This window comes from Dipodomys spectabilis, unplaced genomic scaffold (assembly GCF_019054845.1).
Source record: "Dipodomys spectabilis isolate Male_0828 unplaced genomic scaffold, ASM1905484v1 ptg000140l, whole genome shotgun sequence".
Classification (NCBI taxonomy): Eukaryota; Metazoa; Chordata; class Mammalia; order Rodentia; family Heteromyidae; genus Dipodomys; species Dipodomys spectabilis.
The window spans coordinates 30,350,634-30,363,881 of NW_024870817.1; the positions used below are offsets into that span (position 1 = coordinate 30,350,634).

Sequence of the window (13,248 nt, forward strand, 5' to 3'; positions counted from 1 at the left end):
ATTTCTGCTCAAGTACACTTTACGTCTTTGAGCCACAGCCCCACTTCCAGTTTTTGAATGGTTAACTGGAGAGTCTCATGAGACTTCTGCCCAGGCTGAGTTCCAACTATGATCTTCAGATCTCAGCCTCCTGAATAGCTAGGATTATAGGCATGAGTACTGCTTTTTCGTTGTTGTTGTTGTCGGTTGTGGGGCTTGAACTCTGGGTGCTGTCTCTCAGCTCTTTAGTTCAAAGCAAGTACTCTACCACTTTGAGCCACAGCACCACTTCTAGTTTTCTGGTGGTTTATTGGAGATAAGAGTCTCATAGAGCTGGTGTTGGTGGCTAATCCTAGCTACTTAGGAGGCTAAGATCTGAGGATCACGATTCAAAGCCAGCTTGGGCAGGAAAGTCCGTGAAACTCATCTCCAGTAAACCACCAGAAAACGGGAAGTGAGGTTGTGGCTCAGCAGTAGAGCGCTAACCTTGAACTGAAGAGCTGAAGGACAGTGCCCAGGCCCAGAGTTCAAGCCCCACAACGGATTAAAAAAAAAAAAAAGTCTTAAGAGACTTTCCTGCCCCAGCTTGCTTTGAACCGTGATTCTCAGATCTCAGCCTCCTGAGTAGCTAGGATTACAGGTATGAGCCACTGGTGCCCAGCAAGTATTTCTTAAGTCTAAAGGAAAAATTCAATTCATTATCATAAAGTAGACTGAATTCCCTAGACAGATATGATTAAGGTTACAAAGATATGTAGAATGTTACTGATTATATTTTCTTCATAAAAGTTAATTTTCCTGAAGAACTGTACATGTTAAGATGGAGGAAAATATATAGACTATACCTGTTACCTGCAAATGGCATTGAAATTTACATACTTTTTAAGTATAAAAACATGAGTTTATTCCAGCCTTACCTTATCCAGTGCAGCAGCCTCAGCAGGCTTTGAAGATTCTGCTACTAATGGAACAAGATTTGTAGCATCTTCACCAGAATGAAAAGACTGTACTTTTACTTCTTCTTCTACACCTTCACTAGTAGAGTCTTCCTCTTCAGTTGTAAGTGATGTCTTAAGATTATCATCCACTATCTCACCATTCATAGGCTCTAAATCAGGGTCCTACACCAGGAGGAAAAATTCAGGACATAACTACAGGCCAGCTTCCTTATAAGATAGGTCTCTTTCCAGGGTGCTCTGGTTGCTCACTATGTGTCAGATTCAGTGAAAAGATGCTTCCCCTTTTTGCTCTTCCTTTTAAAGGGCAATCATGGAGAGAACGTTTTAAGTAAAAAGGTACCAGAGGGAGTCTTGACTTGATGCCAGCTCTTATTCAGGAAACACGAGCTGTTGAGCAACTGGAATCTTTAAGGCTTTGGGAAATGAAAGTTTACTATGCTAGAGGAAGGAAGTACTACCAGTGTTGTGGGAAGCTGGAAAGAAAGAACCCCTATCTCAGCCAGCTCACTGTCAGTCCAGGGCCATTTCTGAACATCTAGCTCTTTCCACCATATTACTTCTATTTAATGTCAACTATTAATGAATTGAATGAGTTTGATAGTCTCCAGGCATTTTATCACTGTTTTAAAAATTTGAAAACTGATGTAGTCTAGTGTTCAAAAACATGTTTGAATGGATCTCTGAACGCATATGAAGTTTTCAAAAAGAAATAGTGAAATCAAGGCTGGGAATGTGGCTAAGTGGTAGAGCTTGCCTAGCATGCATGAAGCCCCAGGTTCGATTCCTCTGTATCGCATAAACAGAAAAAGCCAGAAGTGGCACTGTGGCTCAAGTAGTAGAATGCTAGCCCTGAGCAAAAGAAGCTCAGGGCCAGTGCCCAGGCCCTGAGTTCAAGCCCCATGACTGGCCAAAAAAAAAAAAAAAAAAAAAAGGAAAGAATAGTGAAATCAGAGATTCGTGTATTTATATATTAAATTTTTTATAGTATAAGTTTCTCAGGCCAGACATCATGTATGCCTATGATCCTAATATGCAGGAAGCTAAGGCAGGAAGATTTTAAGTCTGAGGCCAGCCTGGGCTATAAAGACCCTGTTTCAAAAATACATTTTCTGGGCTGGGAAGGTGGCTCAGTGGTAGAGCGCTTGCCTTGCATGCATGAGGCCCTGGGTTCGATTCCTCAGCACCACATAAGCAAAAAGAAAAAAAGCCGGAAGTGGTGCTGTGGCTCAAGTGGTAGAGCGCCAGCCTTAAGCTGAAGAATTGAGGGACAGCACCCAGGCCCAGAGTTCAGGCCCCAGGACTGGACCCAAAAAATTTTTTTTCTATACTTATAGAAATTTGTAATAATTGTCTATTATTAATATATAGTTAATAGCATATAATTAATTACATACTATATAGTTAATATATAATTGATATAATTATTGTAATGATTATATATTAATATAATATATTGTAATTAATATGTGCAATATTAATATAGTTAACATATAATTAACATATAATATATGTGCTATCTGTCATAGTACACATGCACACAGAAGATAAATACAGTAAATTCATAAAAGGACCAACCACACTCAGATAATTTTAAAAGGAAGAAAATGAGAAAGATACAGCAAAAACATACAATTGTGGTAACTAAAAATGAAAAGCAATAAAAGAGAAAATGTCAGTCCTCCAGCTTTTAGAATTGGGAACCAATAAATGTAATAGGAAAAAAGGTTCAATACATAAGTAATTTTTTAAAAATAGATTTGAGTAGGGCTGGGAAGGTAGCTCAGAGGTAGAGTGCTTGCCTCACATGCATAGGCTCTGGGTTCAATTCCTCAGCACCACATAAATAGAAAAAGCTGGAAGTGGTGCTGTGGTTCAAGTGGTAGAGCACTAGCCTTGAGCTGAAAAGTTGAGGGAAAGTGCCCAGATCCACGGTTAAAGCCCCACAACTGACCAAAAAAAAATATTGAGTTCAAGCCGTAATACTGACATTTAAAAAAGACAGAAACATTTAGTAAGCAAGGGAGTATAGATCAGTATTAAAAATCTAGAGTTATTGATCATTCCTATACATGTACAATTTATTAATTTAGAAGCATTTTTTTTATCTCTCTCGCTCTCTTTGGCTTTTTGCTCATTAACTAGAGATGGAGATGGGCTGGCCCTGAACTGCCATCCTTCAAATCACAGTTTCCCAGGTAGCTAAAACTGCAGGTATGAACCACCAGTGCCTGAATTTAAAAAAAAAAAACAGTATGAATCAAAGATCAGGTAGTCAATAACTGAGTCTCCTATCATATCCACAGTGAAGAGAAGAATGGAAAAAAAGTTACATATAGAAAGATGTATGCATATACCAACTTCAATGGTTTTTAAAGAAAAAAAGAAGTGCTATAAAGCCAGAGGATTAAAGAACTTGTGAAGAGTAGTTAACTCAAGTAAAGGAAGTCACTGGAATAAGTTGTCATTTGTCCTACAAGGCTATGTGCTCATGGTTTTATTTAGATGAGTGAAACAAATTTCAGAATGAATAGTATATTGAAGTATAGTACAATGTATTCTAGTGTTTAAGGAAGAAAAAAGCCTGAGAGATAAGTTATTTCTATAAACATTTGCATGAATGTAAATCCTGCTTTTATATGCCTTTGCAAACCAATTTTTGACCAGAAGAAAAATGTCAAGTTTAAATATAATTTCATTAAGTAGGAGAAGCAGAAGCTAATTATTAGAATGACTTAGGAAAATAAATTGGTAATCTAGTCATTCACTTCTTGTAGAGGTGGAAAACAGAAAATCAAGCCAGATGAATAGTTTACTTAGTTACAAAGGGTCTATTTGCTTTTGTTTTTTTTATATGATTGATTTTCCTGATCCTGGGGCTTGAACTCAGGGCCTGAGCTTTGTCCCTGAGCTTTTGTGCTCAAGGCTACCACTCTACCACTTGAGCCACAGCTACAATTCCAGCTTTTGGTGATTAATTGGAGGTAAGAGCCACAGACTTTCATGTCTGGGATGGCTTTTTTTGTTTTTAGGGGTTTTTTGGTCAGTTATGAGGCTTGAACTTGGGACCTAGGCATTGTCCCTGAGTTATTTTGCTGAAAGCTAGCACTCTTATCATTTTGAGCCACAGCTCCACTACTGGTTTCCTGGTGATTAATTGGAGATAAGAGTCTCACTGGACTTTTCCTGCCCAGATACCTTCTAACTGTGATCCTCAGAACCTTCAGCCTCCTGAGTAGTTAGGATTACAGATGTGAGCCACTAGCACCCGGCTTGCTCTGGCTTTGATTCACAATTCTCATATCTTAGCCTCCTGAGTTGCTAGACTTACAGGTATCAGCCATCAGTGCCTGGCTGATTGTAGTTATTTTTACAGAAATTCCTAAAGTAGATTGTGGTTAAAAAAATTGTTTTTTGTATGTTATAGGGGCTTGAACTCAGGCCTGGGCACTGTCCCTAAGCTTTTTTGCACAAGGCTACCACTCTACTACTTTGAGCCACAGCACCACTTCCAGTTTTCAAGTGGTTAACTGGAAATAGTCTCTTCCTGGCTAGCTTTAAACTTCAAACTTCAGATCTCAGCCTACTGAGTAGCTAGGATTACAAGCATGACAACCAGTGCCCTGTATGACTAATTCCTATCTTCCTAACCAAAATCAGCACTAGAATGAGAACTTGCTGGACCTGAAGACATTCTAACTGGTTCTATAAAGTCACACTATTTGTGTACCTACAAGTGTTTAATTTCATGTTTCAATTTATAATTTAAATACAGTGGGAGATCTTGCTTCTTAAATATCCCCATTTACATTAACATAATTCTAACTTCTACAAATTCACTTGAAATAGAGTAACCCCTACTCTAGTGTTTGAGTGACTTGATTTATATATGCTTTTTTTCCCACCCCAATACTGGGATAGAATCCAGGGCCCTATACTAGTACATACTAGAGAGGTGTTCTATTGCTTTTTTTTTAAGTACTAGGGCTTGTGCTCTTGCTTGGCTTTCTTGCTTATGGCTGACACTTTACCACTTGAGTCTAGCATTTTACTCACTGGAAATGGGATCTTGGAGAGTTTTCTTGAACCAAGATCCTTTAGGTCTTGGCCTCTGAAACAGCTAGGATTGCAGGCATGAGCCATTAGTACCTGGCATAATGTATTCTTTTTAACACTAGTGACAATTTATGTTTATATTTTTTCAAATAATGTATGATCGATAAAGTTAAATTTTATTGTACTTCTACTCAATTTATTTAGTGAATGACTCATACCTTCACACCATCTTGTTTCTCCAGGCCTGTTTGGTTTTCTAGTGCAGGCCGTGCATCTTTGTCACTGATTTCGTCATCAAATTCTGTCACTCGTTGCTCAGGTTCTTCCAGGAATTCTTCTGAGCTCTCTGAAGTGTGTGCAGTAGACTCCAATCTACAAAACAAGAATACTATTTTTAGTTGTTCTATATAAAATTTCAGGAATTAGCCAGGTGCCAGTGGCTCACACCTGTCATCTAGCTACTCAGAAGCCTGAGATTTGAGGATCGTGGTTCGAGAACAGCCCAGGCAGAAAAGTCCCTGTGAGACTCTTATCTCCAATTAACCACTCAAAAAATGGAAGTGGTGCTGTGGTTCAAGTGGTAGAGTACTAACTTTGAGCACAAAAAGGCTCAGGGACAATGCCCAGGCTCTGAAATCAAACCCCACAACTGACAAACACACAGAAAAATTGAGGAATCATTTCTTTTTCTTTTCTTTCTTTTAACTTGTATTGAAGCCAGGACCTTGATTGTTAGACAAGCACTTTACCCTAAGCTATATCCACACCAGCTCTATTCTTTTTTGAATCACAGACTCACAGCATTTTCCCTGGCTAGCCTGGAACTCACCATGTAGTCCAGACTGACCTTAAATTTGTGAAACTCCTATCTCAGCCCCTTGGAATATTTTCCTAATAAAGCAACATTCTGAAGGAGCAAGGGTCACTGAGTCAACAACTTTAGTGTTTTGTGGATCCCAAATCAACCTTTTATCCATCCTTTTCATTCTCTTTCAAACCATGTTCTTAGGTCAATAACATCACCATTTTCTAAATCAGTTAAACTAAACCTGTCTTTTTATCTATTCATATCTATTGGATCTTATTCTTCTGGAAGAAAATTAAACTTCATTTTGCCTGGGACAATCTCAATTAACAGCTTTTGCCATAACTATGGATACCAACACACTCTCTCTCTCTCTCTCTGTCTATACACACACACACACACACACACACACACACACACACGTATAGTACAAACAAAAAACCCAGTTATTAGAAATACTGGGAAAAATCTAATTTTATTATAAAATTTAAAATCTTGCTTTCTTAAGATTCAAAAGAAGACAGAATAAAGTTTTGACCTATGACTTCTGTTGATTCAGCTGACTGCCAGTTTCTGAAAGAACTGTCTACATTATTTATGGTTGACAATAATGACTCAATGTCAAGAATGTTCCCTGGATTTTCACACAGAAAGATTCAACAGTGTATCTATGTCATGTCTCACTAGCAATGCTCCTTGCAACACTTTTTATGTAACTCCTAGTACAGGGAAGCCTAAATAATACAAACTCCTTCCTAAAGAAGGGTATTTGCTATACAAACAACCAAATAGTTGCTATCCTTATTACAATACTAATAATATGAAAGTAAGAATAAATGAGAGATTGGAAGCAATATAAACAATTGTTTACTTGTTTATTGAAGCTGTAGGTAAAGTCTGGACAGTTTTCTCATCTTCACCTTGAGAACTACTAAATTCAGCATCTTGAAACCGCTTTCCTATCTTTGGCCGCTTTAGATGACCACTTCTAGTACGAGTAGAAACAGGTGTTTTATCATGGCCTGAGGAAGAAAATAGCAAAACAGCACTTAAATTATGTACTGAAAGGATTACCTACCAAAATATACAGAAATCAAAAACTATGCTAGTTTACACATTTCCCCCCTCAGAGGTGCTTCTGCCCTCACATCAGGCTAATAAAACAACGTCAGTGTTTTTTCCTAAATTTTAAAATAAATTAGTCAAAATGTACTACTCCTCATGATCTCTACTGCCCCTGAACTTTCCCAAGTGTTTCCCCATTCTCAATGATTTAGGGAAATAATTAGGACATGACCATCCCTATTTCACAGATAAGGAACAACAAAAAAAGATGAAGGCACCTGCATCTTTAAATGTTCACACACAATAAAACCAGGGGCAGTGGCATTTGAACACAGGTCAGATGTGAGAACTGGCTAAGTCTTCACTTATTCTACGTCTCACTCATGCACACACATACACCTAAGTATCACAAAAAACTTACTGAGATCAGCTCAATTTCTTACCTTCAGAAGTGCTTGCAAAGGCATCTTTTAGAGAATCAATCTAAAACAAAGATATAAATTAATACCCAATATTTTAAACTATTTTACTCTGACTGTGGGTTTAACTCAGAGTTTCAAAGGAAAAATAATTAAACTTTTTCAAATAGCACTATTCATGAAGAGATTATTTGAAGTCTCAGTTATCTTGAGCCTAAGAATTTATGTAAGCATCTTTCAAAAAAGTTACAGGCTTACACTGGAGTTTCAATCCTCAGCCATCTGCTCTCCTTACTTTTTTATGTACTATTTTAATGTCAACATCTAAAACCCCTTAATTTAAATCCTGATTTGCAAAGCAGTATCTCCCAGTGAATGAGTCCATTTGATTTCACACTCAACTCATCACAAAATAAACCTTATCTTTCTCCAACACTACTTCCTATCAAGGTTAGTTGCAGTAACAGTCAGTCACTATGAGGCCTATGAGGCAGAAACAAATTTTTCCTATCCCTCATTGAATAAATCATAAAGCTACCAATTTTAATTGAAGAGTTGTTCTATATATATTGCAATTGCTTTAGTTCATGGCTTTAGTATCTTTAACCTGAACTACTGTAATATCTGCTCCCTAGTCTGGTTATCACTGTCTAATCCTTCCTACCCTGATGATAGAATGATGCTTCCAAAATACAAACTGTGCTGCTACTTCACTCAAAAATTTGAAAAAGAAAGATCACTTTAGTTTACCACTACACACAACACAAGCTTACAAGCTCTTCAATAATTTCAATAACTATGTAGGACTTACTTTCGTATTATATGTGTCCCTTTTTTTAACAGCTGCTGGTTGGTTGGTTTTTTTTTTAATATGCTATCTTCTGAAATGCTCTAACAACCCTTATCTCGGAACTCCCATCCACCCTTTAAGACTACTTCCTCAGCCAAGTACCTCCCATCATTTGCTAGAATCATTGATTTACGCCAATTATTATGGAGTAGTATATTTATTTACTTCTGTTTCTGCCACGCCACATACACTTGGTTGAAACTTTTGGAATGAAAGGTTCTGGACAGGAGTGGAGCCTGGCATAGACTCAAGCCCCAGGCATCCCCCAGGAGTTGGTGGAAAACTGGATTCCCTAAAAAGAGACAATCTGGTCAGACTTAACCCGTTGTTCTCTGAGAAAGAGAAGTTCCAGTGTGACTGCTGCTCACCACAGTGACCCAGGGCCCAGTGGCAGGATGCCTGCCCTGTGCCCTGACAAGTCCCACCTGGGAGAGTGTTTGTCCTGCCTCCAGGCCAGTTCAGGCCTGCCATTGTATACAACTCTTGTTTCCTCCTCTAACAAGCAGCTCAGTATCCAACCACCATTGGAACCCAGTCCGAGAGGCACAATGGAGAAGAAGCTGCCGAAGCAAGCGTTTGGAAAGGAGCAGAGATCACAGCAGGCAAAGCAGCCATGAAGATGTGTCTGCAAGGAGTCCTTAGCTGGGTTCAGCAAAGAGAGGCCGGCGCAGGTGGGCGGAGCACTTCCATAAAGCTGCCTGTGGTGGATAGATGGCTTCTGATTTGACATTGACAACAGAATAAGGGACTGCAAGTTCAATGAATAGTCTCTGGCCAGAGAAACAAGGTCAAAGGCTTAAGTTTCTGCACTTCCAGTGGTTCCTGGTATTTCCAGCTGAGTGAACATCTTTCTGTAACCAGTGGGTGCCACGCCACCTTCTGCGGAGTCTGCGTGAGAGATTGTGTTGGACTAAGAGCTTCAAGGAAGCATGCCCCCAGGAAGGGGGTGTTGGTTCAAGGCTTCCCATACACTTGGCTGCACCTTTATAGCCTCTACCTTTATTCTTACTATATTCTTCTTGGCTGTACATTTGTTGCCTTTATTCTCATTTTGGCTATTTTTCTATTGATCCACGAACAGAGCATGTTGTATTTTTCCAGTCCAATAGAGATGGCTTCTCTAACAAAGATTAAATGTGGGCAATCCCCCAATCAATCTATCATCTGATGTGACGTTGCCTCCAGAAACTCCTACAACTTCACAAGCGGTTTTGCAGCTCACGCACAGTAAATATAGAGACTTAAAATTTCCAGATATGTCCAACAGACAAAATCAATAAATTAAACTAAGTTAGAAAGAGTTACCCTAGTAGTTTAGAGAGTTCTAAAAAAGAAGAGACCTCTGATTATATAAGAAAAAGAAAGATTCTCCCAACAGTTATGATTAAGTTTAGTCCAACTTACGTTATAGGGAATAGATGGTGTTTTCACACAAAATATAAAGTTAGTAACATATTTCCTGAACCAACCAAGAACCATTTCCTTATACAGGAGCTTATAAAGATGAAATTAGTTGGATAAAAATAAAATTAAAAAGAGTATAATGTAAGTACAGCCCTGTCTTAGGTTTGTTAATTATTAAACATAAAAAGGCTGAATAGATGACGTATTCTATTAAACAATATGCTAGACTTGTTTCGCACGACTTAGCTTAAACAGTTGGTGGGATAGTCATTAATTTTCATGTAATTCATCAATGCTTTGCCTTTAAAAAAAATTGATTACGTGCTTAAATAAACAAAGAATCTATGTCACAATCACACACTGTATAAAAATGTTAATTCTCCTCAATAAAGATACACTCAGATGCAACTCTTTTGAGTCTGTGTCTGTTTGTCACTTCACCGACTCCTTTGCCCACCTATCCCGAGATCCCTGTCCCGTCGGTCCCAGTGCTCCGGCCGAGCTGGTCCGTCGCATGTTTCAACAGTGGATCAGTTAGATTTCCCAATCATGTAAGAACTATAGTTTTATATGACTAATGACTGTCTATACCTATTCCACTATACCACCATCCACACACTCATCACATACTAAAAACCTGGGTGTGGTAGGCTCATAGACTGCATTCAGAACGTTTTTAAAACTAAAACTGATGATGAGAATCCAAATGTTCCCAACATGAAGAAATGACAAATGTTTGAGATATGTCTGTTACTATGAACTCATCATTACATATTGTACACATTCAATATACACACTAAAATGTCACACTATGTACCATAAATATGTACGAACACTAGGTATAAATATAATTTCTTACAAACCTACTTGTAGAACCTAAACAAGAGAGTAAATCTGACAGATAGTATAATTTTTAAAAATTGCCTTGGGCTGGGCACTAGTGGCTCATGCCTGTAATCCTAGCTACTTAGGAGGCTGAGATCTGAGGATCATCTTTCAAAGCTAGCCTAGGCAGGAAAGTCTTATCTCCAATTATGGACCAAAAAAACGGAAGTGGTGCTATGGTTCAAGTGGTAGAGCCCTCGTCTTGAACTAAACAGCTGAGGGACAATGCTCAGGCTCAGAGTTCAAGCCCCATAACCAACAAAAAAGTACCTTCTAGAAGCCTATATTCAACTAGAAAAGAAAAAGATAAATAAAAGACACAAAAAGCATAAAAGAAACACGTCTCACTTTATGTATAAAATAAGGAAAAGCAAATTAAGTCACAAATAATAAACCATGTAGCTGAAATAAAACTGTTTCCTCAAATGGTTACTCATAAGAAGAGATATAAAATAGCTAATATGAGAAATAAAATTTTCCTTGAGTTAATTTAAAAGATTAATATAAAAATTTCTAGTGCTGGGCATGGTGGTTCACGCCTGTAGAAATTTTTGCAGGTAACCAGCAGGAGGTGCAACAGATGCCACAACCTCACCCAGACTCTGGCCTTGCTCCATCACAGGGGGCCTGCTAATTTGGGGTAAAAAGCCTGCTAATTTGGGGTAAAATATAAGCCACCTTAGATACTTGTTCCTGTAATGGTAATCCCCACAAGTTAGACCGTAAGGGGTGTATTAGCAAAGGATGTAAGTTGACTTCTATGCTATTTTACAATTGGATATATTTCTAAAGGAAAAGCGATTATTACAGTGCTAGTACTTTAAGAAAAACTGCTAATTTCCTAACGGTAACTGAGACTGCTGAAAAATGTGGCCAGTTTAAACTTTCTGCCAAGAGGTAATGGGTGTAGACCAGTGTTTCAATGAAGCATTTAAATGCAAATTAATATGATTAATGTGACTTTTTAAAAAGGGATTAAAAATGATGTCCCCTTTGTGAAAATTTGGGAAGTCCTGGGGAGTGGCTGGCCTCCCAGACAAAGTTTAAAATTAAAATTGTCTTAAAGGTTTCTTTACAATCCAAAAATATAAATTAGGATTACTAGAATGATTGTTTAATAAATTCATCTGTTAAGTAAAAAAGTTTGTAGACCTGAGATTATGTCCCTATTGAGATCTGCCTAAATCAGGTTCCTCAGCCAGCCAGAAAAATGCTTTTATAAACCAGAGTGTTAAACAGGCTACCCTGCTGTAGCCCAAGATATAAACCACTTTAAACAGGCTGCCCAGAGGCAATGGCCATACTTAAGAGTGCCAATCAGTTGTAGTTTAAAAACATCTACTGGGTTCTAATAATAAAAAAAAAAAACCCTCTGGCAAGCAATTGTTAGTCAATTGTTAACAAGTTACAGGTAACCTCTATCTCATTGATCTCCTTGTTGCTTTAATTGGAAATAAAAAGGGCTTTTGTGACAAAGACTCCTTTTGTCACAGTTCAAAGCCATCCCGGGCACAAAGAATCCTGTAAAACTCCATCTCCTAGCTAATCAGCACAGAGCCAGGCTGGAGGCATGGCTCAAAACTCACCTCTAAGTATCCAGTTGAAGGCTGAAAGTGGCATTGTGACTCTTAAGTGGTAGAGCACTAGCCTTGAGCAGAAGTGCTCAGGAACAGTGCCCAGGCCTTGAGTCCAAACCTGGTATATGCCAAGTGGGACAAGCTATCTCAGCAATGGATGCTGAGACACATGCCAGGACAAAGTCAGTCCTGACAATGGAAAACCATGGAGAGGAGTAAGAGGAGATGACATCCTAAATGGAGTCACTTTACGTTCGCCTTTTCAAATTAATCAGAGCTGGGAAATCAAGAGAAATAGATGTTTGCCCACCTAATGTCCATACCTGTCTACTTTCTTTTTTTGGGGGGGTCCGGTTGTGGGGCCTGAACTCTGGGCCTGGGCGTTGTCCCTCAGCTCTTCAGCTCAAGGCTAGCGCTCTACCACTTGAGCCACAGCAACACTTCCAGCTTTTTTCTTTTTGCTTATGTGGTGCTGAGGAATCGAACCCAGGGCCTCAGGCATGCAAGGCAAGTGCACTACCACTGAGCCACCTTCCCAGCCCTATCTGTCTACCTTCTAACTGCACAGAAAGTTAACAGACTTACCTTTGTTACCTGCTGTTTGTATTTATAGTAGCCTCTGAATGGTATTCCCAACCAGTCCATTATGCTTTCCCCTACCCATTTACCCAAAAGACCCTAGACACCCACTTCCTGCTTTCCTTGCCCTAAGTCCAGTTATTCCTCCTTCCCTGTAATGGGCTGCAATTGAGCTTATACTCCAAATGGAACATTTCTGGCCCATGGCTAATGTGTGTACTCCTATGTCATTCATGCTAACTGACCTTGTCGCCTTGTCAGCTTTTTTGTCTGATCTCTCCAAAAGTCTCTTTCAATAGGATAACATCCCCCAGCCCAGGATACCACCTGGGAACAAGTCAAGGCCATCCTGTTCCTTCAGGCAACCAGAGACATCACTTATACTGCCATGCTTTGCCAGCACAGACCTAGACCCTAAAAAACCCAGCTCCAGCGATTCTCTGATGCTCCCAGGCCAGCAGGAAGTAGCCAAAAGAGCCCATGACACCCATTGGCTCTGGCATCTTTAAATATCTCTGCTACCTCCTCCAAAGATTACTGTGAACCTAAAGCAGGAAAAGTCTTACTCCCCCTCCTCCAGTATGCCAGGAGTCAGGTACCATGCTATGTCTCCAATCCAAGACAGAAATGGCATATTCCTCTCTTGGGGTACTAACAACAATTTTTGCCTTTT

At 39.1% G+C, this 13,248-nt stretch overlaps 1 protein-coding gene across 1 annotated transcript in view; it reads right to left on the reverse strand.

Moving 5' to 3' along the window:
• Positions 1–13,248, reverse strand: part of Fam169a (family with sequence similarity 169 member A) — a 31,365-nt gene that overhangs the window by 2,918 nt on the left and 15,199 nt on the right. The window contains exons 8-11 of the mRNA XM_042690923.1: positions 7,305–7,344; positions 6,668–6,818; positions 5,210–5,363; positions 897–1,100 (exon numbers count right to left, since the gene is read on the reverse strand). Coding sequence (XP_042546857.1) covers positions 897–1,100; positions 5,210–5,363; positions 6,668–6,818; positions 7,305–7,344 — 549 coding nt within the window. The remainder of the gene's footprint in view (positions 1–896; positions 1,101–5,209; positions 5,364–6,667; positions 6,819–7,304; positions 7,345–13,248) is intronic.